Below are 18,586 nucleotides of genomic sequence, written 5' to 3' on the forward strand. Positions count from 1 at the left end.
TTTGGAGGGAGGTCCAGGAGAACATCTCTAAAGCCTAGAAAAGGTACAAATGATTTGCGGACAGGAGGAGGGGGTCAGCTCCGCTGTTGGCAGTGGGGAGAAGGTGTGGTTGTCCACCCGTAACATCAAGCTTAAGATACCCTCTATGAAGTTGGGCCCCAGGTTTATAGGTCCGTACAAGATTGTGGAGGCGATCAACCCGGTGGCCTATAGACTACAGCTGCTCACTGCCTTCAAATTTCCAATGTCTTCCACAGGTCCCTATTAAAACCTGCGGGGATGGTTAGAGAAGATTCCTTATCCAATGTTCTGCCAGTGTTGGTAGAGGGTCAGCTGGAGTACGAGGTAGGGCTAATCATTGATTCACGGTGGGTTCGCAGAAGGCTTCAGTACATTGGAAGGGATATTACCATGAGGATCAGTCATGGGTTCTGGCCAGTTCTGTGCACCCTGATCGACTAGTGCAGGCTTTTCATGCCAGATACCCTGAGAAGCCTGGGGGTCCAGTGGCCCCCCGTTAAGAGGGGGGTACTGTCATGGTATAGGACATGGTTCATTGTCCTGCTCTCTCAGGGTTAATATTGCTGGCCTCTCTTTGGATCTGGGAGGGGTATTTCTACACACTCCAGACTAGGTTTCCCTGTCAGCTATACTTCTGTTTTAGTCTGTGTGTCTGACCCCTCGAGAGTGTGCTCGGTTTGTAATAGCTTGTTTGTTCTTCTGGCTTTCTGACCTTTGGCTTGCTTTTCTGACTATCCCTCTGTCTCACCCCTTGGTTAGCGCGTTATCTCTTGCTTTTGACCTTGGCACGTTTTACTACTATCCGCTGTATATCGTCTTCTCTGCATCCCAGCGTTTGGCGCTACCCTCAACCACCTCTTTCCCGTTCACATGGTTCAGATCCTGTTTGCTACCCGGTGAGTTCCTTGCCGCTCTGCTCAGCTCCCTTGCTGTGGCACACAGCTCTCCCCGCAGCAGTAATAACCGGGAGTCCTGACATAGACGTTAGGTGAGTATAACTGTTATTTTTAAATAAAAATGGAAATGTGTGTTTTGTTTTATTTGAAATAAAGGACTTTATTCTGGCTGTGTCTTTATTTACCAGATAACTATAGGATCAGTAATGGATAGGTGTCTTATAGACTCCTCTTCATTACTAAGGCGTAGGCTTGATGTCACCAGACAATACAAAGGTGATGTCAACCCCACACTTGCCACCACTAAAGGGCAAGTGGGAAGAGCCAAGCAAATGGCCAGAATTGGCACATCTAATAATGTGCCTTTTCTGGGCGGCTGCGGGCTGCTATTTTTAGGCTGAATGGGGATCTCACCGACGTCACCACCGCCAGCCACTGAGGCTGAGCGAGCAGCTGCTCATTCCTCAGTGGTTCTCAGCCTGGATGGTTGCATCTTGGCACCGTCCAGGTTAAACTGTTTATCTCTCAGACATGGATTACGGCGTGGGACAGAACGATGAACAGGTGAGGGTTATGGTTATTTTTGTTTTATTACAGGAGACTATGGCATCAATGAAATGGGCGTTGACATAACTATGGTTTAATTTAGAATTATTAAAAAAGCATCTGTGTCATTCTTTCAATTAAAGGACTGTATTCTGGCTGTGTGTTTATTTACAATATAACTATAGGATAAGCTGTGGGTTTAATGTCACCAGAAAATACAAAGATGACATCAATCCCCAAATATGAACCCCACTTGCCACCGCTACAGGACAAGTAGGAAGAGCCAAAATCAGTGCATCGAAAAAATGTGCCTTTTCTGGGCTACTGTGGGCAGTTTTCAGGCTGGGGGGCAATATCAATGGGTCCCTTAACAGCCTGAGAATACCAGCCCCCAGCTGTCTGCTTTAGCAAGGCTGGTGGTCAAAAATGGGGGGGACCCCAAATCTTTTTTTTAAAAATAATAATAATAAAAAAAGAACAGCGTGCGGACCCCTTTATTCCTCATAACCAACCTTGCTAACGCTGACAACTGAGAGTTGCCGCCCCCAGCCAGCTGTCAGTTTTGTCTGACTGGTTATCAAAAATGCAGGTGAACCCAGTTTTTTTAATTTATTTAGAGGGCAGGCTGATGAATACTCCCATCAGCCGCCATCTGCTTTCGCTGTTAATAGTGGCAGCAGGCGTAGGCTGATGGAAGCAGTCTTTTTACTATGTTGGAACCGCCGCTGTCTGACTGATGGTAATTTTACCGCAGATTAGAAGCAGTGTTTGCCGCGACAAACACTCTGTGTTCGCCGCGACAAACACTCTGTGTTCGGGTGGCTGAACCCGAACATTAACACGGACTTCCTGGTGAACAGTAGGTGTTAGGTACTATTTGGGTTTGCCCATCTCTACTCATAGCTCAAAATGTGCCAAAATTTCAGCACAAAATATTGCTACATAGCATACGCTGACCAAGGGTAGAGAAATTGCCTAACATGACCAAAAATCTCAGAGCTTGGGCCACTGTGATGAATTTGATGCATCTCCTTCCTGGTCTAGTTTTAATCCAATTCTGCCACAAAAGGTATAAGGATTGATATGGTATGTGCACACGTTGCGGATTCCATTGCAGGTTTTTTGGCGCGGATTCTCAAGAATCCGCAGGTTAAAGGACCTGTGGATTTTCTGCAGATTTTAAGTGGATTTCACCTGCGTTTTTACACATGCGGAATCCTATAATGGAATAGGTGTAAAACGCAGCAAATTCCACACAAAGAATTGATATGCTGCAGAAAATAAACCGCTGCGTTTCTGAGTAGAATTTTCTGCAGTATGGGCACAGCGGCTTTGGTTTTCCATAGGTGTATATGGTACTGTACACCGCATGGAAAACTGCTGCGGATCCGCAGAGCCAAATCCGCAACGTGTGCACATACCTAAAATCACACAATGAACGACAATTAAATTACAAAGCTGTGATTATACAGGTCTAAAAACCAATCAAAGGTCTCATTTAACAATGGATACACACAACAAGGAGGCAGCCAGAAGCCCTTATACTCAATCATACGCTCAGCAGTCACAGGCCTGTTCCTATTCCAGAACATTTCCACTGTAATCCTGCACATATTTTTTTGTCCTTTTGTAAGAACATCCCGGAGCATATTGGCTTTTACAGTGTAGATAAAACTAATGGCAGATCACATTGGCTATGGTACACAGGGCTATCAGTAACACTTTCTAATCTGTATTACATATTTTACAGCGCCTACATTCATTTCAAGCGATGCAAGCAAGATTTGCACTAATGAAGCATTACCCCTAATTAGCCAGGGCAGATCCAACATTTCTAGCCACAAGGGTCCGGTAACTCCAACTCAGGATTGATGTGCAATGAAGTAATGTACATGTAGTAACCCACCTCAATGAGGATTCAGTTCTGGGCTATGGACTCTGTAGAATATTGCTTGTAAACTTCAAAGACACGACTTTTGTATTTCAGATGAACACCATACACTGGTGTACAGACTATCAGCATGTACATTGGTTCTCCCTCAGCCATCATACCCAAGACCACCCAAGTGTGGATTGCCATTATCTTCCACAACCACTTTAATACCTAACATCTCGTTGTGTTCCCCACCCTAAGCCATCCGAACGTTCTGATTTTTCCAGATCCCTTTCTGTTTTAGTGACCTCTCCATCTATTTGTTTTGTGCAACAATGAGGACACATAATAATAATAATAATAATGCTGGAAGGAAGCAGCAAGATGATGCCCTGGTCACTGTACAAGTGGAGAGGACAACCCAGCTATACTGGACAAACACTGGATTCAAAGTGGGGAAAAAACCCTCCCAGACTGTTACCGCACCCCTGACAGTCTGCTGTTATTAATATCTGGCATCTTTTTGGCTGAAAATGGAGGAGTGGTGTATATATTTACCTCTGTGGGCTCACAATATGATATGCTAGTGAATGTAATCACCATAAAACATTGGTGTAAGCCCCTCAGCAGACACATCTCTGCTCCATGTGCACAAGAAGCTGCAAGCAGTCATCCAAATACTGCAGGATAATATTCTTCCAAGCAGGATTTCACATGGTTTTAAAGGAGAAGTTTCTTAAAGGGGTTGTCCACTACTTGACAGCCCAAGCTCAATCATTTCAGGGCCCATAAGTAAATAAAGACCATATATATTTGCCACCCACAGCAGTGTTGTTCCAGTGATGTACGGTATGTGCTGCTGTTTCTGGATGTGAAGCTACATATTCTAGTGTTGTGTGACCACTGCCGCTCATTAATATTCATTAAGTGCGGACTGCCACTCTGATGAAATGGTAAAGGCTGCAGTCAGTCAGTGACCACTGATTGCCTGCAGCGCTCACATGACACAACAATGTAACATCAGGCATCACAGGAACAAAACTGCTGTAGGAGGTAAGTAAACATTGTTTTTATCTTCTATGGAGCCCTGATTTGATTTAGCAGTGGTTGTCCAGTAATGGATAACCCCTTTAATTAAAATGGGTAACTTTCTAATGAGAGAGTACCGTATATGTGCACCAAGACAGGCTATAATTTAGTGGGGTGGGGGTTCTCACAGCTTTGCCTACTCATAGGGAAAGAATGCAGAGTACAGGACCCACGTGTGACCCACTGAAGGGTGGTGTCCTGTACTCTGCACCCCTTCCCTACGAGATTAGGCAAAGCTGTGAGAAATCTAGGAGGAAAAAGACTGCAATAGGATTTTATCCGAGGGAGATTAGGGTGCTAAAAAAAGGTTATGTTAACCTGATTTAGTTGTGAATACACATTTCCATAACTTACATACCCAACTGCTGCAGGTCCAATGTGTCATCAGACCGGGAAAACACAGATAAGGAGAATTTGCAGACAATCTGCGCTGCTGGCAACCCATATAACAGATCAGATAAAGTATTTGTGGTATCTCTTTATTCAGTCAATGCATTTCGAAGTAGTACAGACGTTTTCACCAGAACAACAGGACCATCTGATGGTTGTCTTGTCCTGATGAAGTCTGTAGTACGTTGAAACGCGTTGACTGATTAAAGAAGAATCACAACTACTTTCTGTCTGGACTTGGATCCATTATATGAGATACCAGCAGCGCCGATTATCCACAAATTGTCTTTACCTGCATATTCCAGTAGGGCTCCCTGAAATAAGCTGGGAGCTCCCAGCAATTGACTGGTCTTAGATTGAACCACCATCTGGGATGTAGCTGTTCCAAACCATCCCCTGTACTATACTCAATAGTTAGGACTAATTCATTGGAGGTTTACAAAGTCAAAATGTAGTAATTTTTCAAAAATTGGACCAAAAAGTCTTTCTATGGCATGAATTTGGTAAATTTTACCCCTTTGCCTTAGCACCAAGATTGGAGATACCGGAACCACATCTGCTAAAGCAAATTCAACACATCTAGATAGGCAGGGAAAGAAGACTGAATGCTTGGACATTTAGGTTTTTTTTTTCCTAAAAGCTCTTGGCTCGCTTGACATTTTGGAAGGTAATCCCGGTCTCCCAAGTCCTTCTTCTCCCCCCCATTTTTTTTTAAATGGTTATTTTTTTATTTACCAGGAAAGTGGACTGGAACACATGTCCCGTTTTCAGCCATGCCCGGCCAAGTTTTAGAGTTACAGCAGCAGTCTATTGAAAACACATAACATCGTAAGATGCCTCCATCACATATAAGAAACACACATGGATTTTAATCCCACCAAAATACCAGATTTATTCAGCCATAAAGTGAATGGCCCCACTGTAGGCTTGGTCCGTCCAACATTTTTTTGATGAGGAAGGAAGGAAGGGTCAAAACAACAGTTAAAATGAACCTGTCAGCAGTTTTGGCCAATATGAGTTACGGCCATCACCTTTCAGGGCTTATGTACAGCATTCTATAATGCTGTATCTCTGCCCCCAACCCGACCTGTAAGAGAAGAAAAATAACTTATACTCGCCTGTGGGGGGGGGGGGGGTTCGGTCCAAGGGGTGTCACTATTCTTGGTCCGGTGCCTCCCATGTGCTTGCGATGCCGCCCTCCTGCTTACTTTGTGTGGGTGATGCGTCTCCTCGGCATCTCGCTCCTGCGCAGGCGTACTTACCTGTCCTTTTGAGGGCAGAGCAAAGTACTGCAGTGCGCAGGTGCTGGAAAAGGTCAAAGAACCCCGACACCTGCGCACTGCAGTACTTTGCTATGGCCTCAACAGGGCAGATAAGTACGCCTGCGCCAGAGCGCGGTGCCAAGGAGACGGTGTGGATAATGCAGAGACATGTCATCCACACGAAGCAAGAAGGAGGACGGCGATCATAAGAAGATGGGAGACGCCAGACCAAGAACAGTAACAACTCTCGGACCGGAACGTCCCGCAGGTGAGTATAATTATTTTTCTTCTTACAGGTCGGGCTGGGGGCAGATATACAGCATTATAGAATACTGCATATCAGCCCTGAAAGGTGATGGCCATATCGCATATCGGCCAAACCTGCAGACAGGTTCTCTTTAAATATTGCTGAAACTAGCAAAGCATGCTAACTACCCAGGAGGACACACCAATGCCACCCTGATAAAGGGGCCTACCCAACAGCTTAATAACCATCACAGAGCTCGTGCCGCACTCTGGTAACCACCTCCTACATTGGGGACAGGAAAGACTTGGAACCAACATATTAAAGGGCAAATGGTGTCATACGGCATCAACAAAAATTTTAAGGTTTTCTGTTGGGGTGGGGAGATTTTGCACACAAACAAGGGTAATGACATAATGAAAATACTCCATGTATTCCTCAATCTAACCTTACACTAAAAAAACCAAGAGTCCAGTGATTGCAAATGAGTACCACATGTGAACACCTCCAAGCGGAAAATAGCACCATAAGGACTTCAAGCCCTATTTCGTTAGGTCGTGTTCCTACAGAATTTGTCTAGGTGTTTTAATTACATTGTCTTTGTATATGTGACGTAGCAGAATCAGCTCCAAAATCTGCATCAAAACGCATTGAGAACATAATGGAAAAATAAACTAGAAAATGTGTGACAGTTCCAGGCAGAGAAACCGTTGATATGTCACAGAAAACTCAAGGGATTGTATACTGCTAGATAAAAATGGCTTCAGACTGGTTTAAAATTGAGATCAATACAAATTACTAATTAATCTTCATTATCAAAGCTGCATGGATGACCTGCTGTCAGGGGTCTTGTGCTTCTAACTTCTGCCTTGCTTGATGTGTATGAAGGGGGCTGCCAATGTGGCTCAGTTCGATAGCCCACCCTAGCCTCTTCTCCTTCGCAGTTTTGGCACAAACAGAAGAGCGCAGACTTGTAAAACGGGGCAGACAGAAAGAGGATCCCAGACACAGAACGCCAAAGGAAGCTCTTTCTTGTGTCAAAGCAAATACAGAAGTGGGGGTGACAGCAAGACATTGGTGGAGCTCTGATAATCACCTTGTATTAGGCCTCTTTTTTCCACTTGCGAGATACACGTCCGTGTCTCGCATGTGGAAATGAAGCTCTGGCGCCAGCACTCCAGAGTGAAGCGTGCGGCCGCATAGGAACACATGGAGCCGCACGCTCCGCTCTGGAGTGCCGGCGCTAGAGCTTCATTTCCACATGCGAGACACGGACGTGTATCTCGTAAGTGGAAAAGAGGCCTTCGTAATATTTTTCTCTCTAGATGACAAAGCCCCCCCCCCCTATTTTTTGTGTATCAGTGAGCACCCTGACACATTTACATATCCGACTTCCACTGGTTGCTCAACTGATGGAAAAGAATCTTGTGCTCAACCTAAGACAAAGTTTGGAGTGAACATCCATGTTCATAAGAGAATAATTATACAGCAGAGTTCTGCATTACAATGTCTTCTAAATTACTATTAGCAATTATCGCTGATAACCCACAGCACGGACCACCAGAAGCCAGTGTTTGAGGGCGACACTAAACAAGGCAGCGTTATGCTCGTCACTCTTAGCTACTGTGGTACCTTATTGCGCTCAATCCCGCACCGAAGAAGGGAAGCAGAAAGACGCTGCCTAGTTTAGGGTAGCACGCAGCACAAACCTCATGCGATCCGTACTGCAAGTTATCAGCAAGAGTCACTGAGAAAAGTGATTTAGAAAAATGATTATGCAGCAGAGTCCTGCACTTGAATAATTTGCTTGTGAAAGTGGAGGTACAAAAGGCCAAAACTGTTATAAATCCTAACAGGTGTTTAGTTTACACAAAAGTATCCATGGGATGAGAGAAAAGAAATAAAACCGGAGAAATAGGACATATCAGAAGGGAATCACTGGTAACACCTTTGGAAGGGTCACTATTCGTAGTGTACATAGAGATCCTTAAAAACAAAATTCGGTAAAATGAGTATGAAATGTTTTTCCACACAAAACAAAGCTAGTAATAAGGCAGTCTGGGGTGGGGAATGCCGGCCTGATTGTTAGGGATACACGGACTGTATGCTAAACCTTTTGACTAGCAGCATGTCATTTCACATGCCAACTACCAGTCTTTTCTGACCCTCAGAGAAGACTTGCTTTTGTAGGACTGTTCTCAACATTCACTATAACTTCAGAATACAAGTGGGTGCCTTAAGGCTAACTATTTTTAAAGGGGTGTTCTCATCTGGGACATTGGTGGCATGTTGATAACATATGTCAAATGTCCAACAGTTCCAACCCAGAGACCCCTATGTGTCTAGACAACAGGGCCCCATTGCAGTGTAGCGAGTGACCCTACCCATCGCCCGTGACTCACCTTGATGTAATGGGTCCTGCTGATGGAGATGGAGGTGTGAATGTATGTGCGAGTGTTGGTGGTGATGAGGCGTGACGTTGAACATCTGTAACCGAGCTAATGGGTCATTAGCAAGTGCTGCCATGCGCTCTGCGTGTATCCGCTCAGCAGCCAGTCTTTCTGGGTAAGTCATTTCTGGCCGTAGTTGTGGTCCTGCCAGAGCCAGTCTCTCTCTCTCAAGTGGGTTTAGGCCTGGATGAAAAGCAGCAAAAGGATGTGGTCCTGCTGTTGGGGGTAAAGTGAGTGCACCATGTCTAGCAAAATGTTCCATGGGGTTAGCAGCAGGGTGAAGTTGGTCAAGCTCAGGTGGTTTCACCTCAAAGCCAGGTTTCATCCGCTCCCTCAGCTCTCTCTCCCGGATTTCACGTTCCCGTAGTTCCCTCTCACGTAATTCCCGTTCACGCATTGTCGGGTCCATATTATACAAGCCTGGCATGTGGTATGCCAGAAGAGGGTCATTGGGGTTGAGAGGAACGAAGAATGGGTGGTTACGGTTGGTTGGAGACATGACGTGCGGTCGCGCATATTCACTCAGGGTACGTAGAGCAGGCGTATCTGGCCCAATGTACGGTGGAACAGCAGCTATTGTTGTTGGAGGAGGTTCAAACGATGTCCGAATATGAGCTGGGCCGCTCATATGGGAATCTCCAAGGCGGCCTTCATGGGAACTGCAAGCCTTCTGTATTAACAAAAACGTAGAGAGTTTGAAAGACTGCAATAAAATATAGATTAAAAAATGAAAAGTTATATAGAAAACATACTGCGACTCTTTCAGCTTCCCTCTCGCGCTCCCGTTCCCTCTCCTTCTCTTTTTCCTTTTCTTTTTCCCGTTCTCGCTCCTCTCTGACTTTTTGCTCTGCTTCTCGCTTTGCTTTTTCAGCTGCTTCCTCTCTCTTCTTTGCCAGTTTGGAGCCACCCAGAGGGATGAAGTAGAGGTCGGTTCTAGCACAAGAGTTGTAACCACGATCCAGGTGCTTGTAAAATCTACAGAAAAAACCCACAACGTTAAAGTCCACATTTATTAGGACTAGTATTTCATGAGCCTAATGCATTCGTCAATGCCATGGTTGGATCCTTTAAAGATGTATGGACATTAACATTTAAGGTTATCTCTGTTTTCTTAATGTATCACTAGATTTATCCAACAAACCCTAATCACTACAAAAGAAAGCAAACAACTCAATACACACCTTGCAGACTGGCTGGCATGACTGGGTGCATCTACTACAGTGGGTTCTGGTGATGGACTCCGAGGAGGAAGTGGAGGGCTCTCAGGTTCATCAATTTCATCAGGTACCTCCTCCTTGATTTGGATTGGTGGAAGAGGCGGTGGATTGGGGGATGGAGATACCACAGGAATGCAGACACCAGACGTTGCTGTAGAGGTGGCACTGGATGACGCCACCTGAAGACTTGGAGATGCTGATGGTAAGGAAGATGAGGCAGGAGCGGGAGCACAAGTTGGAGGGGTTATAGATGGGGGGCCTCCAGGTACGTAAGGGTGCTGTGAGAAGGATGGCTGAGGAGGTATAGGATGAAGCCCTGATTGAGGGTGCCCCGGTGTCTGGGTAAGGCTTTGGCTTTGAGTCAAGACTGGCGGTTGTGCTGCTGTGGCCTGAAGTTGCTGGCTCTGGGGCATAAGCTGCAAAGGAGGAGGGTGTGCAGAAGGAGGATGATGGGCAGGCAGTGAACTAAGAGGCTTAAGAGCAGGAGGAGGTGGCAAGTTAGAATTCAAAGAAAATGGAGAAGGTCCTTGTAAATGGGGAGGATGTTTATGAGACTGTGTGGGAGTCTGAGGAATAGGAGTAGTGGGAGGAGGTTTAATATGAGGCATGGAAATAGGTGCTGGGGGCAAAGGCTGCTCGCGTGGAGGCTGAGGTGGTGTCTGTAGAACCGGCTGACAATTTGGTGGTCCCTGAGTATTATGAGGGAAATTATGGGATGGGGGTTGTGGCACTGGAGAGACCTGAGCAGAGCAGGGCTGAGGTGGAGAGGAACCTGGATATTGTAATATGGGTTGTGGCTGGATGTTGTGCGGGAGAGGTGCTACTGGGCCATGAAGAGGAGATTGTGGGTGGATTTGTGCAGGGATTGGAGGTTGAGGTTCTCCTTGAGACCCAGCAAGGGGCTGTATTGCTGGATGTGGAGAAGGAAGTCTCTGAGGATGTAAAACTGGTGCCTGAATAAGTGATAGTGATGGGGGCTGAGGGGGTTGGGAAGGAGGTAGTGATGGAGATGGTGATACTTGAGCAGGAGTTATGCTGTGAGGTGGAGGGGCAACAGGTGGAATAGTTGCTGGCGACACAGGAGGTGGGACCATTGCTGCAGTGCCATTTGGTGGCTGTAACACCTGCTGCTGGGCAGAAGAGTCAGAGTCGCTCTCATTATCTTGAGGGCTTGGAATGCTGGGAGATGTGCTTCGATTATCCTGGTCAATGTCTTTAGGATCACTGCTGCCCTCATCATTCACACTACGGCTGTCGGAGCTCTCGCCTTCTCCTTCTCCCTCGCCTTCTCCTTCTGATGGCGAGTTTGGTCGACTAATCTCCTGCAGTGACATAAATGGGGTATGCATTAGAGAGCAGTGTACAACTGAAGCAATGACACACTGAGAAGGTATACGCGGCGGTCTCAGATATTAAGGATTTATTGCTCTGACTCACTTGTGTTTTAGATTTCTTCACTGTGGCTCTGTCAGTCTCTTCAGTGTCGGATGCCGGCTTCTCTCTCTGACGTTTGGCACTCTTCATTGGAGAGGTGGGCTCTTCCTTAATATTCTGAAGCCAAAGAGAAATGTGTTAAACAAGTGATACACAACGGAGGTGCATACTTCGTAAATCTGCTACCATATGGTCCCATAACTTAGCCGCTACAGACCAGGGGCCTACAATAAACGAAGGACACTAGATTAACAATGTAATCTGCCTGGTTAATTGCTGCTTGCCTTTGATGGCTTCTTCAGGGACTCCGATTTGCTGTCATTACTGGATGTGCTGGCAGCACTTGGAGAATTTCGACCACTGGAACGGATGTCTTCATTTATGGGGGAGACTCTGCCGTCTGGACTGGCAGTCTGTTTCTTGCGTCCGCTGCGTAATGTAGACATCTATTTGGCAGCAGAAACAATCATATGATTTCAAAGAAACAGAATACATGGAAAATAACATAAGACTTTAGAAACGTACTACAGTCATGGACAAAAATTTTGAGAATGAGACAAATATTAATTTTTCCAAAGTCTACTGCTTCATTTTTTCTAATGGCAATTTGCATATACTCCTGAATGTCAGAATGATCAGCTTAACAGCAATTACTGTACTTGCAAAGTCAATATTTGCCCAGAAAATGAACTTTAACCCCCAAAACACATTTCAACATCATTGCAGTCCTGCCTTAAAAGGAGCAGCTAACATCGTTTTAGTGATTGATCTATTAACACAAATGTGGGTGTTGATGAGGACAGGGCTGGCGATCAATCAGTCATGATTAAGTAAGAATGACATCACTGGACACTTTAAAAAGGAGGCTGGTGCTTGGTATCATTGTTTCTCTTCAGTTAACCATGGTTATCTCTAAAGAAACACGTGCAGCCATCATTGCACTGCACAAAAATGGCCTAACAGGGAAGAGTATCGCAGTTACAAAGATTGCACCTCAGTCAACAATCTATCGCATCATCAAGAACTTCAAGGAGAGAGCTTCCATTGTTGTCAAAAAGGCTCCAGGGCGCCCAAGAAAGACCAGCAAGTGCCAGGACCTTATCTTAAAACTGTTTCAGCTGCGGGATCGGACTACCAGCAGTGCTAAGCTTGCTCAGGAATGGCAGCAGGCTGGTGTGAGTGCTTCTGCACGCACTGTGAGGCGGAGACTCTTTGAGCAAGGCCTGGTTTCAAGGAGTGCAGCAAACAAGCCACTTCTCTCCAGAAAAAACATCAGGGACCGACTGATATTCTGCAAAAGGTACAGGGAATGGACTGCTGAGGACTGGGGCAAAGTCATTTTCTCTGATGAATCCCCTTTTCGATTGTTTGGGACATCTGGAAAACAGCTTATTCGGAGAAGAAGAGGTGAGCGCTACCACCAGTCTTGTCTCATGCCAACTGTAAAGCATCCTGAAACCATTCATGTGCGGGGTTGCTTCTCAGCCAAGGGAATCGGCTCACTCACAGTCTTGCCTAAAAACACAGCCATGAAGAATGGTACCAGAATGTCCTCCAAGAGCAACTTCTCCCAACCGTCCAAGAGCAGTTTGGCGCCCAACAATGCCTTTTCCAGCATGATGGAGCACCTTGCCATAAAGCAAAGGTGATAACTAAATGGCTCATGGAACAAAACATAGAGATTTTGGGTCCATGGCCTGGAAACTCCCCAGATCTTAATCCCATTGAGAACTTGAGGTCAATCATCAAGAGACGGGTGGACAAACAAAAACCAACAAATTCTGGCAAAATGCAAGAATTGATTATGCAAGAATGGACTGCTATCAGTCAGGATTTGGTCCAGAAGTTGATTGAGAGCATGCCAGGGAGAATTGCAGAGGTCTTGAAGAAGAAGGGTCAACACTGCAAATATTGACTTGCTGCATTAACTCATTCTAACTGTCAATATAACCTATTGGTACTCATAATATGATTGCAATTATATTTCTGTATGTGATATAAACATCAGACAAACACTAATAAAAACCAGAGGGCAGCAGATCATGTGAAAATATAATTTTGGTGTCATTCTCAAAAATTTTGGCCATGACTGTACGTTCTTGGAAGAGTTCACTATCGTTTTACACAAAATAAAGGATGATGATATTGTGTTTGCCGTATTTGCATGTATTACTATATGTGGTTGATCGCCACCACTCTCTACTGTCCTCCCCGCAAAAGAAAAGCAAAACACCACGAAGTAACAGCTGATATCACAGAGAAAGTGCAGTGGTCACTACAGGGGATATGTGATATGTGATGTGACATGGCTTCCAATTTATATGAATGGCCAACAGGATAATCCAAGGATGGATGCGCCAATCAGATCTGTGACTTCCGGCTATACCAAACTGTGGCGCTCTGAGTGCTCACAGCAGATTTCAGGGCAGTATTAAACACACCGTAAAAAAAAACGGTACATACCGAGCCCCTGGTCCTCCGGGTTCTCATACTATGCTTTCCATTAAGAGCATCTTCTTCCTCTTTCACAGGCTTAAACATAAATGGTGGTGGGTCCACAGGCTTTTCGATAGGTGGTAGCTCCCCGTATTTCTTAAAATGGATCCTGCAATCTGTGCACAGGAGAATGTTTTCTCTGCCCCCGTGGTGCCAATCCTTAGAAGCTGTAGTGAGAGCAGATATGCAATATTACACTATGCTGCCAAACACAGATTCTGTATATTGACAAGATGCCCTTGGCCCATGTAGGAGATTACTTACTGGTGGAAAAGCAGTGGCGACAAGCATAACCCTTTAACTCTTGCTCACTGTCTTCGCTGTCAAAATCATCTTCACTGGCTGAGCTGAGGTCCACTAAATGGGAAAAACGGCAAGAAGACACACGTTATCATTCCAGGTTAGTAAATAGATGTTAAGTTCTACAGATAAGAACACAATGCTTCATATTTATCAGTGTGGACACATTGCAGGGTATAGCGATCAGAAGACCATAACGGACTGTGTGAATGTTTCCCCTGTCTCAGTCCTTACACACACATCACACGAGAACCGAAGCAAGGTGGAAGGAAGAGACAGCTGCTCGTCACACCTGTATCTGCCATTACCCCACTCTCCGTGCCTGGCAGCCGAGAGCCTGACTGCTAATTATTATTAGTCAGATTACTTATGTAAAAAACACATTTAATTGCAGCAATTGCCAAACTATCCAACTCCTAATAATACCGGCAGCACATCTAATTGTACAAATTGACATCTTAATTAAGTGTGAATAACATTGTTTTGGCAGAAAGCTACTGTTCCTAAACTTAGTCTGCAGCAATCAATCTGTCAGAGCCTCCTGTTCTGTATAGATCTGACCAAGAGCGCCACTTCCCTCCATATGTTACTCACATACGCGCGCATTTCACTGCACGGGAGCGTGGACTAAAAGAGCCTCTAAATTACATTTAAAGCATGTGCACACAATGGGTTTTTTCAGGCAGATTCTGCCTGGAACCTTCCTGAAAAAGTGCTAAAGAACGCCAAAAAAATGAACACATGCACTGTAATAGCAAAATGACTTGCTGTGCACATGTTCCATCTTTTGGAGCTTTTGCCATCCTATTGTGAAAAAGGAGAAGAGTGGAGTATAATGGTTAAAAAGACTCATTTTTATTAAAAGATGAGGTAGCCATAATGTAAATAAAAGTGTGCAAATAAGACAAACAGATATCTGACAAACACGCGTCATCTACAACATATAGTTCCCACCAGCATAAGGGGAGTGAACCATTAAACAGGGGGAGTCTAATATACTGACCAGTGGGATATCACATTGTAGAAGGATTAAATGAGTGTTCACAGCATGTCAACACCATGAATAGTAAAATGTTTCCAGTGGTCAGAAAAGGCATGCTAATGAAAGCACAACATCTTACCCGGAAATGGAAGGAGACTCAGAGGAGGTCACAGAACAGGACGGATACAATCCCCAACGCGCGTTTCGCATTGATATTATCCCTGCTTTCTCAGGGGGGAGATATTTACCATTCACGGCGTTGAGATGCTGTGGACACATTTAATCCTTCTCCAATGTGATATCCCATTGGTCAGTATATTACGCTCCCCTGTTTAACGATTCACTCCGCTCATGCTGGTGGGGAATTATAAGTTTTAGAGTACTCATGCTTGCCAAATATGTCTGATTTGTTGCACACTTTATTTTTCTTTTAACTTTATGGCTACCTTGTCCTTTAATAAAGATTAGTCTTTCTAACATTATACGCCACTCTCCTCCTTTTTTTACATGATTTTCTGGGGGCGGTTCCTGAATGTGACCCTATGGCGTCGTCTTGGTACCTATTCTCACAAACGAATAAGTTACTGGGTTGTGCATTGCTAATTTGTTGCCATCCTTAGGGACAGTTTGCTCAACAGGAAACATACCGGCCACCATAAGGCTAAGTTCACACTAGGCGTTTTTTCAGCTGTTTTTTTCTGCAGCAAAACATGGTATCTTGGCAGGAAAGAAGCAGGTTTCCTTGTTTTTTTCTTGCGATTTTTGCTGTGCTTTTGGCATGCTATATTTGTCTCTTGTGCATACGTATAAAGTGTAATGCAAAGAAAACAAAAAGTCCTGTTCTACAGAATTGGGTTTTGGCACAAAAAAAACGCAGAAAAAACAGATACCTGCATTTTTATTGTGGATTTTCGCCACCCATTCATGTCTATGGGTGAAAAAAAACGCTGAAAGAAAACATGAAAGTAGTGACAGGCTCTATTCTGCAAAAATCAATGCAAAGCACAAAATACTGATGACAACAAAACCAAGCCGTGTGCATGAGATTTCTGAAATCTCAGACATAGCTGGTACTGTAAAATACAGCTGAAAAATTGCATTAAACAAACGTATACAGTGAACTTCCCCTACAGGGCTGCACACATTCCCAGGGCAGTGATGGACAGCGTGCACCCAGCAGCCATGCAATGTGAATAGCGCAATCTCAGGGCACTCGCTGCACATTATGCAGTCACCTTGCAGTAATGTGATGCTTTGTACGCTCACACGTCCACAGCCTGACAGACTGTGCCTTATCAGATTTTACACAATTCATGCTCCTTTGTGTAAATATGCCCAGCGCGGAGCATGATCTTCACACACGAGCTGAGGTTATACGGCTTGCTGAGCCCGTCGCTGAATGTACTCACAGAATTCACTAGAAGGAGGCCGGGATGGCGTGTTTACAGGTGTAGTAGCAGTGCGGGTTTTGATCCGACGGAAAACAGCCTGTCTGCGATGTCTGCGGTGGGCACGGGAGCTGGCTGCTTCAGGAGTTTTCTTCCAGTAGTAATAAAAGGTGATAAGTTCTCCCTGGAAGAAGCAATGAACAGTCTCCATTAGTCCGGTCAAATAGGCAGCTTACTACCATCTGGTCACAGGTCAAGTGGTAAAATACAAAAGCAATAAATCCCTCCATCTGATCTCACGGGATAACTTCAATGCAGACTCCAAACCACACAACTGGTGAAGTCACATTTATGGCGAGCGGGAAAACAGTCCAAATCAGCTGATGGGCTCAGCTACCCTACTGATGCCCACTTATATCTCAGAAGGTCATTTTCTGGTCCCATTGGGAGAAAATCAGGTTGCAGACTGTGACCCTATGGTATATAAACTTCATAGTACTAAACAGTAATCCAGCAAAAAAAAAAACATTGGGTGCAACAAAATGACAAACATACTTGCTACAAAACTAGAAACAAAATATTTGCAAACATATATAGGAAGCTTTTAGAAAAATATTTGCTGTCCTAATGTCCTAAAGGGGGATAAGTGTAGCGGCAACTAGGAACATTAGTGCGTACCTTCAGGGGGCACATAAATCAGAAAAGCAGCTGCCAATCACACTGACCGGGAGCCCTAATACCAACCAAACAAGCTTAGAGGATGTGCAAACCATAACAACTGGACAGGCGCAGCACCAGCAAAAACAGACACAATAAGCTATAAAGCCGACATACGCAGCACAAATGAGGGGAAGTTACCTGACGGTAATCCGCGTATGCACAGAGATCTAGTGCTTTCATTTCCTTATTAAGTGAACAATGTGTAATGAATGCGCAGCCGTGTGTACAGGGAGGTGCCCGCCAGCTACAGGCTGCTTATCAGGGGTATCACACCTACAGGGCAGAGTTCACCTTTCCCAGCTTTGTACCAGGCCTGAAAGCAAACAGCGCAATAAGGCTGGCGCCCAGGAATCAGGTTTCCTTAAAGGACCTGTAACACAACTATGGTCAACATCTTATCAGGATTAGGCACCAGAATTATGATACAAGCTACTATATTCTTACAGCATTACATTTCTTGTAGTTTTATGTAGAAAGTCTAAAAATAAGGGAAATCCATTTAGAGAAAGCAGCAATGTGATATCTAGTAGAATTGGCTAGGAGGATCAGGCGGATAGAGGGAAAACAAAAAAAAAAACGGCCGCTGTTCGCTTGTGCATGCATTTGCAAGTAGGGTGCAAAAATAAGGCACTGACTTCAGTAACGGACGTTTAATATATATCATTGCTGCAGCAGTAGGGCAGCACTGGGGTCCGGGGTGCAAGTCCCACCAAGGAGATTGTATGTTCTCCCCGTGTCTGGGTAGGTTTCCTCCCACACTCCAAAGACATACTGATCGGGAATGGAGAGGACACTTTGGATAAAGACTGTAAAGTGATGTGGAATTAATTAAGTAAATAAATTGTTGAATACAGGGGCACACTTTTGAACATCCCTTTTACACAGCGGACACAGGCTGACAGGCACCCATCTTCCAAGGCTGCCCTTGATACAAGACATTCCATGACAAGCGCACAAGCTTTTACAAAGCAGCGTAATGAACCTACAAGCCTGTATGATTTACAAAGCCCCTGCCCGGATCACCCCCGCCGCTCTGTCCTCTGATGAAATATTCATACCAGGCCGTCACGCTCTCAATCCTAGGAGCAGCTCTGTTAATTAAGCACAAATCACCTCCTGGCAATGACGGAAACCTCAGTCCTTCAAGGCCCTTTTTATCCCCTGCTCACAGGATCACCTTCTGGTGCAATTTACCTTCAAGCGGATTTCAAAGAAAATAAATAATGGCAGCTGTACGCCAATAGACATGGTTGTCAGAAGTCAAGGATCCCCCTGCCT

The 18,586-nt window shown here is 44.9% G+C and overlaps 1 protein-coding gene across 5 annotated transcripts in view; it reads right to left on the reverse strand.

The window, feature by feature from the left end:
• RERE (arginine-glutamic acid dipeptide repeats) overlaps positions 1 to 18,586 on the reverse strand; it is a 342,283-nt gene that overhangs the window by 14,191 nt on the left and 309,506 nt on the right. For 3 of the 5 annotated variants that reach the window (XM_069741280.1, XM_069741279.1, XM_069741283.1), the window contains 9 exons: positions 16,610 to 16,772; positions 14,183 to 14,275; positions 13,886 to 14,085; positions 11,707 to 11,868; positions 11,426 to 11,539; positions 9,953 to 11,310; positions 9,524 to 9,746; positions 8,724 to 9,441; positions 5,551 to 5,622 (listed from right to left, as the gene is read on the reverse strand). In XM_069741280.1, coding sequence (XP_069597381.1) covers positions 5,551 to 5,622; positions 8,724 to 9,441; positions 9,524 to 9,746; positions 9,953 to 11,310; positions 11,426 to 11,539; positions 11,707 to 11,868; positions 13,886 to 14,085; positions 14,183 to 14,275; positions 16,610 to 16,772 — 3,103 coding nt within the window. The remainder of the gene's footprint in view (positions 1 to 5,550; positions 5,623 to 8,723; positions 9,442 to 9,523; positions 9,747 to 9,952; positions 11,311 to 11,425; positions 11,540 to 11,706; positions 11,869 to 13,885; positions 14,086 to 14,182; positions 14,276 to 16,609; positions 16,773 to 18,586) is intronic. The other 2 variants (XM_069741281.1, XM_069741282.1) reach the window with 1 other exon arrangement.

The sequence above is a fragment of the Ranitomeya imitator genome, chromosome 10 (assembly GCF_032444005.1).
Source record: "Ranitomeya imitator isolate aRanImi1 chromosome 10, aRanImi1.pri, whole genome shotgun sequence".
NCBI classification, from domain to species: domain Eukaryota; kingdom Metazoa; phylum Chordata; class Amphibia; order Anura; family Dendrobatidae; genus Ranitomeya; species Ranitomeya imitator.